Source organism: Urocitellus parryii, chromosome 5, assembly GCF_045843805.1.
Source record: "Urocitellus parryii isolate mUroPar1 chromosome 5, mUroPar1.hap1, whole genome shotgun sequence".
Taxonomy (NCBI): Eukaryota; Metazoa; Chordata; class Mammalia; order Rodentia; family Sciuridae; genus Urocitellus; species Urocitellus parryii.
The window spans coordinates 70,908,091-70,931,249 of record NC_135535.1 but is presented as its reverse complement, the minus strand read 5'-3'; the positions used below and the strand labels follow the sequence as shown (position 1 = coordinate 70,931,249).

The 23,159-nt window shown below is 33.3% G+C and overlaps 1 protein-coding gene across 2 annotated transcripts in view; it reads right to left on the bottom strand.

Moving 5' to 3' along the window:
* Nell2 (neural EGFL like 2) overlaps positions 1-23,159 on the bottom strand; it is a 367,974-nt gene that overhangs the window by 83,837 nt on the left and 260,978 nt on the right. For both annotated transcript variants that reach the window (XM_026401419.2, XM_026401420.2), the window contains 2 exons: positions 12,527-12,649; positions 10,464-10,559 (listed from right to left, as the gene is read on the bottom strand). In XM_026401419.2, coding sequence (XP_026257204.1) covers positions 10,464-10,559; positions 12,527-12,649 — 219 coding nt within the window. The remainder of the gene's footprint in view (positions 1-10,463; positions 10,560-12,526; positions 12,650-23,159) is intronic.

Genomic DNA, 23,159 nt, shown 5'->3' with positions numbered 1-23,159 from the left:
TCCTAAGTCCCAAATAGTTGTTCACGTCCTTATTTCTAATGTCTCTTTAAGATATCATTTTTACCTTCCTCCATTATAGTTTCAACAAATAGAAGTTCATTAGTACATCTATGTAAAAAAGGACAAATTTATAATTTATGAATGAAAAATTGAGGAACATTCAACCCAATGTATGGGATACCCAAAGGAAGAGAAAGATTATGTCCCTTAGATGTATACTCCCTCTGGTAACAGCATACTTTTACAAATTAAAAGTTTACAAGATGAATGGCAGTAGGTCTCTATGACACAGGCTTTTCTATTTGAACCATTCTAAGGAGGATACGGCATGATTTCTATGATATCGAAAAAAATCAATTACTGGGGAAGGATATAAAGGAGATTTACTTTTCATTATATACTCTTAATTTTAAATTTTATAATGTGCACATATACTGTTTATTCAAAATATTAATGATGTCTTCAGTTATTTTAGAAAAAATTAAAAATGTATAAAGTGATTTTATTCAGTTTGCTTAGAATAAAAAATAACAGGGAGATATGAATTCTAGGAATTCAAAGACCTAATACAAATTATAAAAAGGTGATATAGTGAGAAAATTATCAATATTTTTAAAGAAAAAGTAATTTTTTTTCCAAATTTTCAAATGTTTTCACTTGTCCTCTTTCCTTGGAGACCTTCTCTAACAGTTTGAAAAATGTTTTTTTCCCTTACACAGCTCCATGATGTGTCCTCATTTTCAGTGTTAATTAGATAAACCTTACAATAAAGAGTCTGAAAATTTTCCCCATCATAGTTGTTATCCATTATACATGACTGATACATAGAAAGGGTGAGTAAGATTTTTTTCTAATTAACCTGAAGAACCTGGAAGAATGACTTTGAGATTTAACCTTGAGAACTTCTAACTACTTTTTAAAAACTTCTACAAAACATTAATTCTTAAAAGATTTGCATTGGAACTAAAATATCACAACACATTTTGTGGTGGATATTTCTGATTTCTTTTTTTACTGTTTTATTGGTGCATAATAATTATACATAATAATGGTATTCAACATATTCACGCATGAAGATAGCATAATTTAATGAATTTCTTTTCCCAGTATTTTCCTTTGTCCTCCCCTTGGTGGTCTCCCAACCCCCCTCATCTCCATCCTCTACCCTAGTGTTCTCCTTTCTATTTTTGTAAGATACTTTTCCCCATTTTTTCTCTGTAGCTTTCATACATAAAAGAAAACATATGACCCTTGATTTTCTGAGTCTGCCTTATCTCACTTAACATGATTTCTTTCCAGTTCCATCTGCTTTCCTACAAATGACATAATTTAATTCTTCTTTATGGCTGAAAGAAGTTCCATTGTAGATATATCTGCATGTTCTCTATCCACTCATTTGTTGACAGACACCTCGGCTGGTTTTATTATTTGACTACTGTGTTGCCACAAACATGGCTAAGCTATGTATCCCTATAGTACGTTGACTTTAATTCTTTAGGATAGACACTGGGGAGAGCATAGCTAGGTCATATGGTGGTTCCATTCCTAATCTTTTGAGTAATCTCCATACTGATTTCCAAAGTGGCTCTACTTATTGATATTCCCAGCAGATTAGGACACAGAAAGGTAGGAAAACTACTGATAGATGTTATTGATAAACACAAATGTAAAACTTTTTAACAAAATATTAGCAAATCAAATTCAAAAACACATTGCAAAAATAATACACCATGATCAAGTTGGTTTCATTTCATGGAAGCAAGTATAGTTCAATATATGCAAATCAATAAATGCTATGTATCACAAAAATAGAACAAGAACAAAAATCACATGATAATTTTCAATACATGCAGAAAAGATCTTGGAAAAAATTTCACACCTATTCATGATAAAAATACTGGAAAAAATAGGTGTGAAAGAAACTTACCTCAACTTCATAAAGGTTATATATATGATAAACCCAAAGTCAAGATCATATTGAATGGGGAAAAATCAAAGCATTCACTCTAAAATCAGGAACAAGACAAGGATGTCCACTCTTACCTCTCCTATTCAATATAGTACTTGAAATTTCAGCCAGAGCAAATAGGCAAAAGAAGGAATTACACGGAATACAAACAGAGAAAGAAGTCCAATTATTAATGTTTGTAGATAACATGGTTCTATTCTTAGAATATTCCAAAACCTCCATAGGAAGACTTCTAGCAAAGTTAGCTTGACACAAAATCAACATCTAAAAACTAGTAGCTTTTCTATACACCAATAATGAAATAATGAAACTTTTGACAAAATAAATCAGGAAAATAATTCCATTTCCAAAACCTAAAAAAAATATATCTAATCAAATTTGTGAAAGATCTCTACAATGAAAATTACAGAACACTGAAAAAAAATCAAAGGAAAGATCTCCTTTGTTCATGGATGGGGAGATCAATATTGTTAAAATAAACACATTACCAAAAATAATATACAGATTCAGTGCAATCCCCATCAAAATACCAATAATATTCTTCACAGATCTAGAAAAGTGTTTATAAATTAATATGGAAAAAAAGACCAGCACAGGCAAAGCAATCCTTAGTAAAACAGCAATTTTTAAGTCAATGTGAAGGATGTACATTTCTGAATTAAATATTTTAAACCTTAAAGTGTACTAAAATTGTACTTAAAGCTGGTTATAAATAAATCAAGAACACTACAATCATTTGTAAGAATAACAATTCTAACTTTTATAACTCAAGGATAGCCCAAATCCTCAAAAAGTTCTATATTTAAAATTTAACTAAGAATTTATGATATAGTTATATTCGATATCATTTATCAAGGACTTACAAAGCCCCACACATCACACTGTCTGCCTCGCTTACTTCATTTAATCCAAAACACTCCTATGTGGTTGATATTAATATCCTCTTCACCTTTATACATGTGAAAATTAAGGTGAAAAAAATGAGTAACATGAAAAGATGAAACAGGTATTGAGCAATAAGCTAAAAATCAGGTTGCTGTCTCTGACTTCAACTTTTATGTTCCTGACCAGTATGTTAAATGCTTCAGGGGAACACCAGAGTTTGGCATAATATTAAATAATTTAAGTCTAATTTAAAAGAATTTAAGGATCACCAAATACAGAGAAGTACTAATATGCAGGGTAAGGTCAAAAAGCCCTTGGTAATACTCCATTTTATATATCACATTTTCTTTATCCACTCATCTATTGAAGGGCACGTAGGTTGGTTCCATAGCTCAGCTATTGTGAACTGTGCTGGTATAAACATTGATGTGGTTGATTTTAGATATTTTAATATAGACCGAGGAATGAAATAACTGGGCCATATTGCGGTTCCATTCCTAATTTTGAGAAATCCTGATACTATTATCCAGAGTAGTTGCGCTAATTTGCAGTATCACCAAAAATGTATGAGTGTCCCTTTCCCCCACATTCTCATCAATACCTTTTATTATTTGCATTCCTGATAATTTCTATTCTGACTGGGGTGAGATAAAAATCTCAATGTAGTTTTGATTTGCATTTCCCTTGTATTACTCAGCCATCAGGGAGAAAGAAATTATGGCATTTGCCAGTAAATGGAGGAAACTGAAGACTATATTATTAAGTGAAATAAGCCAAACCCAGAAAGTCAAAGGTGAAATGTTTTCTCTGATATGCTTAAGTTAGTCCAAAATAAGGGGAAAAAGAAAAGGAAAGCAGGATGGGGGTGCAGAATTCCATCAAAATAGAAGAAAGAAGGGACTTGAGGGGGAGAAGGGACAGAACAATCAAAGAACAGTGGAATGAATCTGACCTAACTTTCCTATGTAATGTATGAATATAAAACACTGTTTGTCACCATTATGTATATCCACAAGGCATCAATTAAAAAAAAACAACTGTAAGTAAATAACAGGAAGATCAGTAGTATAGAGGGAAGGGAACAGGGGGAGGGAAGATGGGAGGACAAGGGGAAGTACTAGGAATTGAATTAGAGCAAATTATATTCCATGCCTTTATACTTAAGTCAAGTGAATCTTTATGTTATGTATAACTAAAAAGAACCAGTAGGAAAAAGCACTTCTTAAAAAAAGCCTTTAGTGTAAAAAAAAAAAATGTCAGAGATAATCAACTTGAAAAGAGTAGAAGCTGGGCTGGGGTTGTGGCTCAGTGGTAGAGTACTTGCCTGGCATGTATGAGGCACTGGGTTCCATCCTCAGCACCACATAAAAATAAATTTTAAAAAATAAAGGTATTGGGTTCATCTATAACCAAAAAATTTTAAAACAGAGAGAGTGAAAGTTTGTTGTAGCTTATGCTTTCAGAGGTTCCAGTCCATGTTCAATTGATTCTATTGCTTTGAGGCCTTTGATGAAGCAGCATATCATGGCAGTGGGCACATGTTAGAGTAAAATTGCTCACCATGATGGTTCAAAAATGAAAAAGAAGGGCCCAGGGATCCAACATCTACTTGTAGGGCTCACCTCTAATGCCTAAACATCTTTCTACCAGGCCCACATCTTAAAGGTTTCACTACCTCCCAGTAAATCGTGCCATGGACTGGGGACCAAGTCTTCCATATAAAGGCCTTTGGGAGAAATTCTTCATCCAAACTGACACTTGCCAACATTTTTTTTTGTGTGTGTGCAGTGCTAGGGATTGAACCAGGGCCTTGGGCATGTTAGGCAAACACTCTATCAACTGAGCTATATCCCTAGCCCCTGACAAAGCAAGGAAGTGGAACCCTTGTGCAATGCTGATGTAAATATAAAATGGTATGAAAAGAAGCATAGCAGTCCCTTAAAATATTAAACACAGAATTATATATGACCCAGAAATTGCACTTATGAGTATATAACTGACAAAAAGTAAAAGCAGGGACACAGACATTTATACTTCCATGTTCACAGTGGCATTGTTCATAATATCTAAATATAAAACCCAAGTGCCCATCAAGGTATGAATAGATAAACAAAATGATGTGAGATATATATATATATATATATCATTCAGCATTAAAAAGAAAATAAATCTTAATGTGTAGTACAACTTGGAGAACATCAAAGACATTGTAAGACATTCTACTAAGTAAAATAAGCCAGTCACAAAAGGTCAAATAATATATAATACTTCCTATAGCCAGAAGTATACATAAAGTATAAGGGTGGTTGCCAGAGTTGATAGATGTATGAAGTAAGGAATTAAGTGTTTAATGGGTACAGAGATTCAACTGGAGAATGCAGAAAAGTTCTAGAGATGAAAGGTGGTGATGGTAACACAATAATGTGAATGTAGTTAATACTGCTAAATCATATGCTTTAAAATGGTTTAAATGGTAAATTGTGTATTATTATATTGACCACAATTCTTAAAAACAAAAAATTACATCAATGAATTAGTTTTCTTAAAAAAATAAAATTTTGAAAAATTCAAAAGATAGCAACAAGGTAAAAAGGCAAATAAAAGTCTGGAAGAAACTTTAAAAAATAAAAATAAAAAAGCCTTTAGTTAGAGTGTTTTTGTTTCCTTTAATTTTTTTCCATCCCTAATATTACGAGTGTCTTTGGGATCTAATTCATACAAAATTGATTCATACACATACATCCATCAAATGTCATTTAATCATTTTATCATTAGAGTCCAATTTTAAAATTGGGTTGGTCTCAGAAAGTATGAATACAGGTTTCTTCCTAGGCAGATTAACAGATACCCCCATCAAAAGCTACCAAATAAACTGCTCTATATCTTTCTTTTTTTCTTTTTTTTAAAATTTTTATTATTAGCTATTCAAAACATTACATAGTTCTTGACATATCATATTTCATACATTTGATTCAAGTGGGTTATGAACTCCCCATTTTTACCCTGTATACAGGTTGCAGAATCACATTGGTTACACATCCACTTTTTTACATACTGCCATACTAGTGTCTGTTGTGTTCTATCTCTTTCTGTGAGAAATTTAGATCCAGACAATTGACTTTAACAGACAGTGAATCAGAGGTTTCTCCATCCTGAATTTTCTTTGTTTAATGTTTTTTTTTTTTAAATATATATGAAGTTTGTGTTGGTTAAGCAAGAACAGAAATAAATTTAAAATAAAACTTTAAAAAGATATTCCTGTTGGTTAAGCAGGGTTACTGAAGTTTTTGTTTCATTTTAAAATTATATTTATCATGTTATCTCAAATACTTTACTCAAATTCTACTGTTCTCCCATGAAAAATGAATAGAATTTAACTGAGTCATTTTAGTGACAATAAAAGGTATTCTGTATCAGAAATGTTTTGAGAATTTTGTCTTACTTCTGAATTTGTTTTTGTTTTCCCATGTAAAATCTCCTATGGAAATTAATGCAAGTTTTGAAAAATATGTATTACTAGGAATGGAACCACTATATGACCCAGCTACACTACTCCTCAGTATTTATCCTAATGAGTTAAGTAAGCATACTATTAAAAAATAAATACATGTCTTAAAGAAAGCTATATATGATGCAATTAAATCAATATGTACATTCCATGATGAAAAATGTGCAGTCCAACTATATCAGGAACCATAATAGTTTGCTATTAATGAATATTAACTATATATGTCATTAGCAAAAATCCATATTTTAAGTAAAAAGAGATTTTAACTACTTGTAAAATATATATATTATATATATATACACACACACACAACTTGTAATATATACACACACATATACATACACACACACACACACACACACACATGCACAATATTTTTAAATCAACCTGTGTCAATCCATTTGGAGTTATTTTTGAAGCAAAGCAACACTCTTATATGCCTCATCCTTCATTTTGCTGTTTTGCAACTATATTTATTAAGATACAAAAGCATTTAGGAAACAACTTAAATTTATGTTAATAATTCAATAAAAATTATTAAAATTATTTGATCTGTGGTCAAGAAACTCATAATTTTATATACAAGGGAAAAAAGAAGCCATTTGTCACCCAAATGTGTGATCTCTTCTTTGATATTTCAGAATTTTTTTTTGGGGGGGGGGGCTTTACCCTTTGATACCAATTTCTTCCCAGTTATAAACATTTTATTTTTATTTAAGTGAGTGGTTGTTTATAGGGAACTGTCAACTCTTTTAGTATTATGCCTTAAATTATTTCTGAAAGATTCACTTTTAGCATAAAACAACTTTGCATATTAATAAGTTCATCAGAAACATGTTTGCTGAGATTTAGCAACTGTATAATAAATATGGAATGGCAGTGATAGAGTTGTTAAATTTCAGCACATAGATTTCTAATGCATTTTACTGAGTAATCCAGGAAATAATCACCCTACTAAATCCAAGTTAAATACCTGATGGAATATTAAGATATTTAATTAAATATAAAGTTATGTGGGTGATTTTGTACAGTGGTTAAGAAAGAAGTCCATGAAATATTAATTCCATTCACCATAAAGCACACACTTATCTCTTGTGAAGTTAGTAAGTTAATTCAACTATTTCCGCAAATATATATATATTTATATATATATATCCAAAATAAACTAAATAAATAAGGGGAGAGAATGCAGAGGAGACTTTTTTTTACTAAAATAACAAGAATTGGTAAATAAACATTAAGATAGTTAAAGAAAAAAAACAGGGAAATCCTGTTATTTCATCCCTAGTGATTCTATTACAAAGGTGCAAATGGTTGGCCACTGAGACTACAAATTAATCTCCTTTATAGGTTATCAGAACAGCATTCCTGCAGACCAAAGTAGGCCCTTCCTACACTTGCAAATTTTGACAATCTTAAAGCTTTTCTTACTTTGTGAGGAAAAATTGCCACAGTTCTCACTGTTAAAGACAACAGGATTATCATGTAGTTGAAAATTTGGGCATAATAAAAATCACAGACCTGATAGAGGATGACAGGATGACGAATTTATGGATGAACAGCATGGCATAGGATAAAATGGAAGATGAAGAAAGAGAGGAGGAAGACACTGGATTAGGAACGAGTGAGTTCCAGATTAGAGATATAGGATCCATAATGCAACACCTTATGTAAGTTACCTTACCTCTCTATGCCTTATTTCCTCATCTGCTATATAAGAACAGAACCATATGACCCTGAAGATTCTTTAAACTAACCTTCAAGGAAGTCCAGCAAATATGGAAGCTACTGCACCATTTTTTAATCCTCATCACTTAGTTATTCATTCATTTGCACCTTTATTTATTCACAAGTATTTACTGAACACTGCTAAGGTATGAGCCTTACACTGTGCCTCAAGGATACATAAGTGAACAGTGAGCACCTTGTACACTCTCAAATTCAATGCCTAGAAATGGAAATAAGATGAGGAGCCAGAGAGACACAATAGTGAAGCTGGGTGAATATGTAGTATGAAGGGCATTATCTATCATGTGTAAAAATGCAATGGTGAACATCAAAAGAGTATTTTTTCCTTCCACATGGGGTAATATGATCAAATTTTTGTTCTGATATTCTGTGGGAATTGGAAGGAGAGACAAATCTGAGATCCCTGAACTGCTGTAGTAGTGAAAAAAAATTTTAAATTACTGTGAACCCAATATTTTTATATATAAATGGAAATCATAGCTACGTTGGAAGAGAGTGGCGAAGAGTAAGGTGAAATATAGAGGGCACAAACACTGAGAAGTTAAGTAATTTACCCAAGGTCACAAAACAAGTAAACAGTAGAATTAGATTTTGAGCCCACATCTGTTCTTCTCAAAGCCCTGGGCTGCTACAGACAGCTATTTAGAGTCAATCTGGGGATTGTATTCACATAAAGTTCAATTATAATTAAACAGAGAGAGCTGAATATTCTGGTGGGTTATTTTTACACCCGTCTTAAATATTACATTGCTAAAATTAATTTTACAACATTCCAGATTTTTATAATTTCATCATATGATTTATTTTCTAGTGGGAGAATTATACTGTAGGATTGGGCATGGCTATTACTCATCCAAGATTTTCAAGACAGCCTTTATTCAAAATTCCACACCATTTTCCTCACACCATTAAAAGGTTCTAACAAAGCCAGCAGGTCATTATCCAGACTCTATATTAGAGTGGTACAATTTTGAGAATGTACTCAGAAAACTTGGTTTGCTAAGTGTAAATATACAGAAGTTCAAAGTGTACCTTGATATGTGTGGGTATGGTATATTGGTAGAAATTCTGGGATAGAAATATTGGAAGGTGATTGCATTAGAGGTATCTAATTTTGGTTTATGGTAAAGTCTATAATTAATTATAAAAATCTGAATTTTAACATGTTAACAAACTATATAGTGATTCACATGCATAATAAGTTTGGGGAACTCTTGATTTAGGAAATGATACCTTTAAAAAGGGTACTACACATTAAAGGTAGTCACTAGGCATTTTCATATTGGGGATGAGAAATTAATCACTGAAGTTTGAATATGTCACTTAGAGGTACTTGAAGAGAGAGATGATCTAGTGATATAAGACCTTTTGTGATTTACTTTTGTGCATAGGGGCAGTATCTCTTCCATAGAATTTTCACTTCCCAAGTAGAATGGAACGTTTTCTGTCTCATATTTCAGTCAGTTTGTGTTTTTATTAAATCAGATGACTGCAGGTAGAATAGAGGCAGAGCATGTGCTACATTTATTGCTGTAAGATTTATGAAAAGCAATATGACATGATAACTGTCAATCACCAGTGGTGGCAGATTTCTTTTAGGGAGAATAATAAGACTCTCTGAATACATCTGCTACTTGAACTACTTAACCAATGGCAACCAAAATATAACTGGCACAATTTTAAGTAGGAGGTAATACTCACATTTTTAAAATCTCACATTTTAAAATCTGATGAAGCATGTTACTTTGTTCTCATAAGCTAATGATAGACTATATATTATTTTTAAAATAATTTTTAAAGTTTCTAGTATTGGTTTCTATAAGAAAAAGTGAGTTCAGAATGCCTTCCTTGAATGAGGAATAATTAGGGGAAAGAAAACTCTAAATATTTCCTAAATGAACAAAAATTAAAGAATACTGAATGGGCCAGATAAAAAAATTATTAAAAATGTTCAAATGTAGAAGTAGAAGGCAGAGTGTCCTAGGAACCAATTTGACCATAAGCTTGAACTCTATGCTTTAAAAAAAACCCATAGATTCAGTAAAAATGAGCTCACAGTGAGTAATAAGAATTATGAAGCCATGAAATCTCCAGCAATCCCACACATCCTCCTGAAAAAGTTCAATATGCGTATAGTTAAAATAGTTGCAAAACCTCCTTAGCGTGACTTTGGGGAATCGCCCAATGAATATGCATCATTGAAACTTCCCACCTCTTTCCTCCTAGCACTTCCTTATTAATAGCTCCATGCTTTGAGAGCCCACTTGAAACCTGAAACATCATTTTCCTCATGGATTACTTTATGCTTTAGTGTAAAAATTCATTTTCTAGAAGATGAAATGATATTCTTACCCGTTTCACAGCTGGACCCAGTGAAGCCTTGTGGGCAGGCACACACATTAGCAGCAATACAGGCTCCTCCATTTCTACAGCCATCTTTGCAAAATGCTAAAATAATTTAGATACATGAATAAAGAATGTAAGGTACATGATTTTAGCATGTTAGAAGTATTTCAATAATCTCAAAGTCCAACTTCTTTCATTTTCTTAGAGGTGTGGATGTCAAATTACATAAGCTATTATAATTTCCAATATTTTCTAATATTATAATACTAATATTTTCCATCCGTGTAAGAAATTTCAACACAATTAGTAAAGCTACTATTTCCAATGTGAAAGATATTTACCAGTAAAACAAAATAGTGAAACTTCTTTTAACAAAACAGTAAGTTGCACAATAAGAAGCACATTAAAATTCAGATTCAATCTCATTGTAACAATTTGAAAATAAACCTAAAAAATGGTAGCTCTCCTAGACACTGAGACAAGGAAATAGGAGGGGATTTGGATCTCATAGGGCTGTGACCATTCTAAACATCAACCAAAGTATCAGAATTAGGCAGATACCCCATCCTTTGAAAAGTTCTAAACCAAGTCCTGTTGGCTTAGAATTTCTCAATAGTAAGAAGAATTCATTATAGTGATCTTTGGGGAGAGTCTGACATTTCTCAGGTAAGGATAGGTCAGAATACAGGATTAAGGGCAAAGACATTGTAAAGACTGATGTATTAAAATGAGTTTGAGAATAAAGGGAAACTTTTTCTGGAAGTAGGAAAAGGAGCTAAGATTTGAATCCCCGTATGGGTCATCTTTTGGGATGTGTTGCCTTCAAAGAAGTTCAGGGAAAAATAAAAGAGAGAGAGAGAAAAAAAAGGAAAACAAGGCAGGTAGGAAAAACAACAACAAAAAAAGTGATTAAAAACCAAGATGGGAGAGACTGAGTTTCCCTCAAAGCTTCTGTTTCCACTTAATTTTATACTTTTGGCTCTTTAAGACTCAGAGGCTACTTTCTCAGATTGACAGTATCTTATAAATGAACTAGACCAGGTTGTTTCAGGCACTGAGGCTAAAGTTTTGTCTAGTTTTTTAGCATGTGCTTCTTCTAGTTAGCTAGGATATGCTTTCTTAGGGTAATGGAATGTAGAAATCGTAAATTCTGGTGCTAAGTTAAAGGAATAAACACAAAGAAGCCATGTGCCTCTGTTGGTCCTCAATCCTAAATCTGTCTCCATTCTGGGGGGAAAAATACCTGGCTCATCAAGGATTCACAAATGGATTTCAAATATAAACCTCATAAATAAAAAATAATACATCTGCCAGACCATGTGCACATTTTCTTTGAAGTAATTTGCAAGGTTGCAGCCTACTGATGAAGCACAGAACTCAATGATTCAGATTCTACATCTAAACTACTTATATCTCAGCTTTTCTCCATTTCCAACAGAGATACAGGAACTTGGGAGTCTATTCAAGCAATTTTTAGGAGAATATTGACATTGTCTAAAGTTCTCCTTCCTTCAAACATAGGAATTATATCTGCATCTGCTTATAATTTCAAGAGTTCTTTATGTTATAAACTTCACTCTTCATATCAAAAAGAAATCAGAATCAGTAGGAAGTAAGAGAAAGAAGATTTGGGGCTCACAGATGAAATCTTAATCCTCAACAAATTCTCAGAAGATCCAAATTTTGAAGCAAGCCCTCTGGGATAAGTTAGACTCTGTATAGTTTTTCTAAGCAAATCCTAGTGGTATTTGGACCCAAAGGGGGTAGACCTTCTTTGAATGATAGACACTAAAGATTTCCACAGAGTTTTATAAACCCAGGGTAATATTTTGGAGCACCAACATCTGGCTCCAATGTATTACACACCAGGCCTTAAGACCCATGCTTATGAGCCATCGCATTAATATTATTCCTTGGTCTTTCCTACCTCCAGAGAGGAAGACTATGAACCACACACAAGGCCCTCAGTTATTGTGTAAGACATCCAGAACATTGACGGTAAGGGAGAGGGGAAGGGAAAGATGCTGTATATACATAATGGAAGAGAACCTGGCATCCAACCCTTTTACCTTTGCATGTGGTGCCATTCCCTGTATATCCAGGCTTGCAAACACAGTTGTGTCCTCCTACAGTGTTGAAGCATAAAGCATTTTCATCACAGTTGTGCTGATTTGTGACACACTCATCATGTTCTGAAATGAGGAATAAAATGTTGTTACCCAAAGATATATTTTCAAAGATACTATATTTTAAACTCTACCTATATCTTGTTTATATAATGAGAATTCATTTAACCACAGACATATACAAATTGCAAACTAAAAAAGACCTCAGATTTTGAAGTAGTACTCTGAGTGTACACATCATTTACATTTCCACAAACATTAAATACAAAAGGATTTGGAGAACAGGCCCACCAATAGTAGAACAGAAGTTGACTGGGACAAGGATGGGGATTAATTCTCAGAAGTATATTCCAAAGTCAGCTGTGAATATTCTTTGTTGGTTAATATCTGGGGAGTAATTATAGTAAAATAACTCTGCCACCTAACTGTTCCCTGAGATAGGGAACAATATGAAATTGTATTACTCCATGAGTCATGACTGTAGTACAATGGAATTGTACTTCTGGGAGTTAGGTGCCTGTGGTTAACACCTCCATCCACACTTGGGGGCATAAAGATACTTATGCAAACTGTTGGGGGAATATTTGACCGCCTTATTAAATTCCTTCCCTCTTCGCAAACAAAGTATTATATATCTATTACATAAGTTAAATTGGATTTTATAATATGTATAAATGCAAACTTTAAAAGAAACAACCAATATAGTGTCTCCTTTGATTGCTTATAACTTGATACTTTCAAAAGCACTGAATCATTTGATCTTTCCAACACCCCATTAAGAGAGGCCGAACCAGTATCTATCATCATTTTAAAGAGGAGTCAGTGGTAGTTCAAAGTATTGATGTATCCTGCCCAAGTTCACAGGAATATTAGGTAACTTCAGAATTCTAGCATTCATCAAAAATGTAAATGTTAAAAACAATTATAGTGAATATGGAAAGGAAAACAGACCTAACATCAGAGTCAAGATGAACAGAAAATGAAGTATGTTAAGTAAATACACACGTTATCCAGATAACATCCCTGCACAACACTACTTATTAGTCTTTCACAGAAATATTTAGACCTAAAATTAAAAATGTATTTTATTAATTTACATTGATTGAGCCATATGAAATAAATTATGAGAGCAAAAAATAATGCTTGATTTTCATTCTATAACTCTATTACTTGTGCCATTATAATGATAATGTACCTGTAACTTTGAAAAAACTGCCTTTGGCACAACCAACTGAGATTAGACTAGAATTATTCACTACAACTAATAAAACAGAATATCTTGTGTTTTATTTTTAAAAAATAAGGATTAACATTTCATTATGATACTTTATGTCTCCTGCTATAAGAGCTCACAGTTATGATACCTTTAATCACAGCACTGTAATAAAATTCTTAGAGACCATTCCCAAGAATCCATCAGAAGAGAGAGTTCAAACACTGAGATTATAGAATTGCATGAAGAATACCTTATTTTCCAAATTCCTCACTGAATTACTCAAAATTGTACAAAATTACACCCCCTAATAGTATAAGAAAACTTCCTGGTTTTTAATAAGTTCATGCTTACTATTGGTAGTTTAGGGGTAAAATACATAGATCACACATGTGCTTCTTCATTGGTATTACACTTGAATGGCCATGACATTGCAGAGGAACCAGAATGGTCAGCCCACCTTCCTTTGGATTCTGTGGCCTGATGTAAAATAAATCTACATTCTGAAGTTTGCACCTGGTGCCAATTTTCTTCCCAGTGGAATTCAAAGTGCCACAGCTAATCTATAAATCTCTATATGAACAACCATATCCCTGTAAGAATAGCTGTTGAACGATCAGACGCTGCTTTCATTCCTGTCAGCTGTGTTCTTAATCAGGCCATACTCACTGGGCACAGGAAGGGGCTAAAAAGATTTGGTTTAGTACCCAGGATGATAATGTTCAATAAATGTTAAATAACTACACAACCTAAGTCCTGGTTTCCTCTGTTGTGTTCTACTGTCTTGGCAGGGCTCCCAGGCAGTTCAAGGTAGAGACAGTTTTCAGGTTCTGACATACACCTATGCCTTTACACATATTGCTCCTTTTGTCTGAAATGTTCTCTTCCTCAGGTTCTTCTGGAAAACTCTGACCATCTTCACTGATTACACAAAAATTTCATGTCATTTATGAAAATACCTGCAAATTAAGAGCTACTATGTTTTCCCTAGTAGAATATTCCAGGTTATGCTAATGTATTTTAATTATCTACTTCTCACTGTTCTTCTATCTCCACCCCTCCTGCAATGCCTGCCCTGGAACTGTGAATTTTTTATAATAATTTTGATTATTTTGTGTTCCATTTCAGTATTCAAAGAATAAATCTTGAATAAATGATTGAATATATTTTATTTGTTTCTACGGAACTGATGATTTAACCCAGCTCTTTACCCCAGCCCTTTTTACTTTTTATTTTAAAACAGGGTCTTACTATGTTTCCAAAATTGGCCTTAAACTTGCAATCTCTTGACTTAGCCTCCTGAGTTGCTGGGATTACAAGTATAACAGCAAACCCATCTTGCAATTAAATGGTGAATGAATAAGTGTAAAAATAAATAAATAAATAATAAAAATAAGTTTAGTAAGATAGGAGTTACTTCTATCATCATCCAAGTCAATACAAATTTGTTCAATTGTAGGGTAGGTAACAAATGGGAGCTATTTTTTAAAATCTGATCTATTTTTACACTCATTTACTATGTTGGTTTTTATTTGATTTGGGATATTTCAGGTAACAAGAACATATATTAAAACAGAAAATATTAATTTCTTTGTATCATCACTTAATTTTCATACTACTAAGTTGGCAATAGTTATAATCATCAATGAAATAAACTGAGACCCTAGGAAAAGTCTAAAAATTTCTATACTCTGACAGAAAAGTAAACTTTGACAGTCCTTTCTCAAACAGAATGCAAGTGAAACAATAAGCAACTATTCTATAGAGTCATCATTAAAAATAGTTAATAATTGCTACTCCATATTGTTTTGGTCAAATGTTAATTTATGACTCCCTGAGGATTACATTATCAACCTACCAGTCCACCTCTTGATTTTGAAACTTCCTCTAATAGATTCAAAGTATAATAAACAAAATTAAGGAAGAAAATTTTAATATAAAATTATAATCATTATTATTTTCCAGTGTTCAAAAAAAGCAAGTCAGGATGTAATAGGGAGCGGATTCCATTTTTTATTTCATATATACTGAAAAGCAGATATGCAGCTATGATGGTTGGAATATCCAATCCATATGCTTCAATGCTATTTCCACATTATCAGTAAAGATTTCATTGTTCATGTGAAGAGGTAATCCAAGTGACAGCTGAAATTGCAATGAAATACATCTCTAACTCTTCTGCATTACAAATAATAGCACATGGTTATTTTAATAAAAATTGAATTATTCACTGAATCTATGAATTGGACATTTAAATAAAATGAGAAAAAATAAACATATGGAAAGAAAATATCATCAGTCAACAATCTCAAGCAGAGGAAATTTGGGTGTCAGTCAATATAGTATAATATATATAATATTATAGAAGTAATCTTATAGAAGTACCTGGAAATGATTCGTTCTGTATACCACAATTTTTTTTGTCTCTCAATCTCTACATAAAACATAAAACTGATTTCACACCAGTGACAAGGTTCAATATAGTAAAATTCCTCCATAGAAAAAATAACAATATTCAGCCCAAAAGGCAGTGTAGTTCAGTAGTAGAACACTTGCTTAGCATATGCAAGGCCTAGGTTTTATCCCCATCACCACACACATGCAGACACACACACAAAGAATTCAAAAATAGTAATAATATATGTACATGGATTCCTCCAAATGCAGATGGTACATATAACATTAATAGTTTGTTTTCATTGATTTACTCCTAACTTGGGGATGTCAATGTACCCCATATATTTTAAAACTCCATTCCCAAAAATGTCACCAGTCATGTAATAATTCATAGCTGGACTTAAGCTGAGGTTTACATTTAGTATTCACATTGAGTTGCTTATCTTTAGGCAAAACAGACACTCTAAAATTTACATAGTTTTCTTGCTCATGATTTCAACAGATATATAGTACAATAGCACATGTTCTATTCGAGAATTTCAGCATGATATAAAATGAAAATACTGCTAAAATAGGTGTGAAAAACTCTTGTTGAAATAGATCTACATTTAAATTTATTAAATACACTTCCCCCCCCCAAAGTCTATTGTATATTAGGGTCTTCTTAGGATGAAAAGATGATTATAAAGAGAGCCACCTTCAAAAATCTTACAGTTTAGCTTGGTAGTTAGTACAGAAACAAATGCCTTTAATACATGGCCTTCATTATGTGAATCATGTAAATGTGTAAACTCTGTTTACAGAGGGTTGCAAGAGATCAAGGGATAAAGAAGTCATTTCTGGTTGGGTCAGGTGGGAATCCAGGAATAACTTCTTGTAGAATAGAATATTTGACCCTGATATTTTTTACTATGTTGTGAGAGGAGGCACAAATTTCAAACTGAATGACTATTCATGTGCTTTGCTTCTTTTGGTTTTAGAATAGTAAGGCCCTTATAAGTTTGAATGAACCTGAATGATTTATCATAATTGTAACCGTGTTTTATTGCTTACTATATAACACATAGTTTGCAACAAACATTATCTCATTTAGTCTTCATGATAATTAGAAAACATTATTTTATAGAAAACTAAATTTGGTTTGTAAGGTTAATTTGCTGAAGATCACTGAACCAATAAGTGAGAATTGTGAATCATAATAATTGATTTTTAAAGACATATTACTGATCACTTAGCAATAGTTGCCCAATGTATTTAATGCTGTATTTCCCCCAGTCTATTTCTTATTCTAACATTTGTAAATTTACCCATAGGTCTTTAATGTTTCCCCATTTTAATGTCTTTTTGTTGTATGTAGTCTTCTGTTGTTTCATAATTAGAAAATTATCATTTCATTATTGCATTTTCTCCCATAATTTAAATGTGTACAATAAAAATCCTTAGAATAACAGAACTTATAGGGCAAAGAACTGAGGTAACTTTCTCTTCATACTAAAATCTTTATTTTCACAAGGTTAAGACAAGCTTTTAAAAAGGAAGATACCAAATATGGTAAAGTAAGAACCCCTGCAAAACAAAGTGACCAAAGAGTTTAATACAGCAGCATTAATTCCCCCAACTTGAAAAATCTCTTGAAGCTCAATATTAGAACAGTTAAGCAAACAGATAGCTTTAATGTCTGAGAGCCCTTTCCTCTGACCCAGTGACATCCATGGTCCTAGTGACACTATCCATTGCTCCCAGAAATTCCACTTCACATACTCAGCAGAATCCTTGAACCTCTGGCTAAACATCTTTATACTCTAAATTCTATCCATCTGGCAACAGAACACAATACAGTTTCACAGCAGGTCTACTACCCTTAGAGAAATTATTTTCTCTTCTGGTGGATTCCTTTAGCCATAAAAATATATTGTGTATGCTGTATATTGTACTCTTCTTTCCAAATCTAGAAATGTTGGGGAAACCACAGGTTAAAAAAATATAAAAGCTTCTTCACTTTCCATGACTCAAGTGTTTCCTGGAATATCAACTTCACATTAGTAAACTGTCTCTTAGATTGTGGCAAGATACTACCCTAAACAGTGTCAACCTACCTCTGGTTTTAACTATTATCTGATTATTATAAGCCGGAGAACAAGTTCCTTAGGTTTAAGACTAAGTAAGTCTGGAGCAAGGAAGCACAGAGTAGTGTGCATTACTCATGAAATGCTTATAATAAATAGCAGCATCAACTACGCAGAGAGATGGTTTATCTCAGAAACGTATAGCTGCATAGTCATTTTCCTCTTCTGTAGATCAGATTGCTTGCTTTAAGATATTAATGAATTTTGCAGACGCTCATCCATAAGTGTCCCTGTCAAAATAATTACATAGTTATCTGCACTGGCCTGTGAAGTGCATCATAACAGCACAGCCCACAGATCAGTAATACTGAGACTTCATTTTACCCTAAAAAGATGGGCAACAACTGTGAGTACTCAGATAAAAGACATCATGTCTATTCTATGGAACTAAACATTTGAACTTGCCTACAGCTACTTACTACTACTGTAACAAGATAATTATTTTACCCCGTATCTTTTTCAAAATGACTTCAGACTATGTTTAAAGAATGTTCTATCTATTTCAACTCAATAATTTCCAAGAGCTTTGGGTCTACAAGAAAGAATTGGAACTCGTTCCTCCCTCCCTCCCCCCTTCCTCCCTCCCTCCCTCCCTCCCTTCCTTCCTTCCTTCCTTTTCACAGATACTTTGTGGTCTAGCATATGGAGACGTTGAGTTTGCCACCTCTATTAATACAAATCCCTGTAACCAAAACATTTATGCCCCAATGATTACTGATTTTTGAGGGACACTGTTACGACTTGTTAGATGATTTAAAATGTCCTCAATCAATTATGTAATACTAATACCACAACTTAATATGTAGGATAAAGAAGAAAAATGAGAAAACCATGTACTATTTTAATAGCAATAGCAGGGAGAAAATGTGATACAGGGCACCTCTGATTTCCAGACAGGTTTGAATTTAGATGTCATTTTACTGTAGTTTTGTAGTCCTGAAAAAGCCAATCTTTTTAAGTTCAAAATAAGAAAGTCAAGATGTTTATTAGAGAGATATTGTAAAGAATAAATTTCAAAGATTAATATAAAGACCCTAGCAAATAACAAACACACAGTAAACGTTAGCTATTTACTTCAGTGGGAAAATTTCTTTTGCCTTCATTAGATAATGTCCTATCTTTTCCATTTTAATTCTATAGAGAAGACCTAAATGTTCCACAGAGTTTGTTCTTTTTATAATTATTTCTGAAATGAAGTATATTTTGGATTTTTTATTCTAAAATGCCACTTTCAAAGGTGACATCATAGGGAAATGCTTGCTGTCATACTGATGAAAGGCATTCATTTTGATTCTTATGATTACCTTATTTATTCACTTTATATTACAGAAAAAATATTTCCTACAATATTATTTTAACATAAATCTGCTTTTATTACCATTAAAATAACTTCAAGAAATCATACCTTAAACATGTTTGATGCTCACACTGGCAGCAAACTCTCTCAAACTCATTTTTAACATCCAAACGTTTTTTGTTCACTATTCAAGTTTCCTGTTCACTGACCATACCTACTCAATACTGACATCTTGTTATTCTTCAGTTTTGCTTGGCAACTAGAAATTTTTTTTCAGATGTCCTCCCTCTGCCATGCTTGGTTTATTTTCTTCCAGTCTTTTCACTTGTATGCTCAGCCTCCTTTCCTAATCTTTCTTTGATTAAGAATCTTAACAACCAAAGTACTCTCAAATTTCCTCCCTTCCCTTTAGTAATTTTACAACAAAATCCAAATTCTGGTTTTACAGCAAAAACTTGTTTTGTCTCATTTGGGGTTCGTGGAACAAGCTTCAACTGAACACACTGTAGGGCAACAAAATCTTGAAACTATCAGCCAGATAATTTACATTTATTTTCTCAACACATTATTGAAGTTTCTTCTGTGAGGTTCCAGTGTTCTGAAAGATACACAGATGCATGATTTGAGATTTTTGATCTTGAGGAACTTTTAAACAATTAGAAGACTGATGATATGAACAGGTAACTAACTATGATATGTAGTAGAAGTTGTTTAGTGCTGTAAGAGAAAATAATAATAGTAATTGAGGACAGTAGCTAATTCTTTAGTCATTATTACATGCTATAAAGCATCATGTAAAGTTTGTTTTTATATCCACTATACTCTTTAGTCTTCACAAAAGCCTTTGCATGTAAGTATTATTATTATTCTTCATTTCAAATGGGACTATAGAACTTTCTTACATCAATTATGTTCCTTGTCCAACAGCATTTTGCCAGAAAGTGACAAAGTCAGGAATCACCTTCATCACTTTACAAACTCCAACCTACAAACAAAGAGTTCATGAGACTTGAGGAGCTCAGAGTGAAGACTAACTGAAGGGTCTGGGAAAGCATAAGGAAATAGGCAAGCAGATGGGTCTTGGAAGATGAGTGGGGGGTTAGCACCAAAGGGTAAAGATGGGAAAGAGGGTTTTACAGGAAGAGAATATGGGTGCAGGAGATAAGAACATGGGACATGAATGAGCCATCAAGTAATTGAGCTGGAAGATGCTGATGATTGAAAGATATAGTACGGAATAAGTGTTGGTAGGATGCAGAACATAATATGATTTTTATCTGGTAGGCAATAAAGCAATAGTGACAACTAAGAAATAAAAGGCTACATGCCAAAATTAGAGATGATTTTTAAGAAAATTAATCTAATAGCAATGTGTAAATGTGGAGGGATTAACTTCATTGACAAATTGAGTTTCCCATGTTAGAAATACAGCATTCCTCTTTCTCTTTTTGATCCTTTTTTCTTTTTATTTAATCCTCTTGAGTCAGATTATTCCCGAGAGCTGAATCAGGAGTCTGTGCAACACTAAGAGGAAGAGGAAGACAGCATTAACAAAGGGAACAATGAAAAGAAACTGGGTGCTTATTACCTGCCAAGGACTGGGCTGAGCAACACATACATGCAACATACAAACTGCATACAGTAGTCATATCTTACTACAGACATTCCAGTCTCTGTGCTCCTGTGGAACTAAACTGTACTAAATATAGGATCTGAAGTTAAATGGACAAAGTGATGAAAAAAGGGGCAGATTTAGACATAGAATTCAAGAGGTTCCAAAGTGAATCAATATCTGTGCCTAGAGAAAAAAAAAAGGCATTAGGTAACTCAGGCTGTGAATCAGGGCACCTGAGAAGATGGTGTAAAAATAAATAGAAATAAGACAGCTTCTTACTTTTAAGGATTTTGCTATGCTTGTTCTTGTTTTTTTGTTTTGTTTTGTTTTGTTTTGTTTGTAGGGCATAGAAGAAAATGGAAGTAAGAAATTAAAGTATAAAAGTAAGTACTGTATTAGAACACTGAATTTATTCTAATGGTGATGCTAAAAGAACGAGTAAACATTCTATCCAAAATCTGTCTGTTAGACATACACTTAGGTGGTAAACCTTTGGGTCTAATTTATTAATCACCGCAACATCCAACACAAAACTAGTCTCCAATGAATATCTGTTAAGGAGTGCATCAATCACAATGAAATGTGTCTCACTTTAACATACACAGCAGTTAGAGACCTGCTAATGCAGTCTGGTCAAGGGATTTGAGAGCAGCAATCCTGTTTATTTCTATTTTCTCTTCAAATTCTTGCCCGATCTCTCTGTCCTTATTCCTAATACATGGCACCTCTAAGAACATCACAGGAAAATGTTCAGGTCATGAGAAGAAAAATTTCAGATTTCTTACCCACAGAAATCCTCAGCTAAATCTATCCATAAGCCTTTCTACCTCCAAAACCAGGAATCTGGGACTCACCATGGACTTCTCTCTCATTTCTTCTCACCCTCCACATCCTAGGGGCCAAGTCACTTAGATTCTAGTTCCCTGGCAGTTCTCATTTCCATCCCCCTATTTCTATGACCAATGTCAGCAGCTGCCAAATTTTGGGCACTAAATATCTCTTGTTTGGATTAGGCCAATGGCTTCATGATGACAACACTGCCTCCACTTTGATTCATCTCCAGACCACTATCAGAATGACTTTTCATGAGATTTCATGAAAAATCTCATCTCCTCTCTCCCCTATCCCAATTCTTTGTTCCTTTCTCTTTTTAGTGAAACATTGTTTTTATCAGCCATCAAGGCACTGCATACAAATGAAGACTTTCATCATGATCCTTTGCTTTCACCAAACTATGCCACTGACTAATCCACTGCATCATTTTATTAACAAATTATTTATTGAGAATCTGCTAAAGGCCAAGGATACTAAAAGCGGAGAACTGTGTATTTTACGTAACATCTCCTGCTTTCACACAACCCATCCTCTTTCAAGAAAGCCCTTCCCACTCTCTGTGTCTCTAGTCACCTCTGAATCAGATAAGAATGACTCCTTGAGAAAACTTTCTTGAAATATTTGAAAGCCAGAGTCTGTAACGGTTGAAAAAGAATGTTGGAGTCAACCTGCCTTGGTTCAAATCCTGACTCTGTCTTTTATTAGGGGTGAGGTCTTAGGCAAATTACTTAATCTCTCTTGTGGACAGTTTTCTACTCTGTAAAATACCCAGCAGGATGTACATCAGTAACCAGTAATCAACCAAATATTTCCGTAGTAAAAAATATGACTATTTATACCAAATAGGATCAATAAAGATAAGAAATGTCCTCACATCATCAAATATTGCTGCTAAGAGAATTTTAAAAATAAAAATAAGGGGGAAGTTCAGAATTATGAATAAGAGATCTGGCTAAGTATGTTCTTCATAGGGTTGAGGATCAAATGAGGTGATTGATGTATGGAAAGCACTGAGAATGATCTTGGCACAAGCAGTAGCTCATGAGGTATGTTAAACTAGTAAGGGATTATGGATTTCCTTACTTGCCCCATCA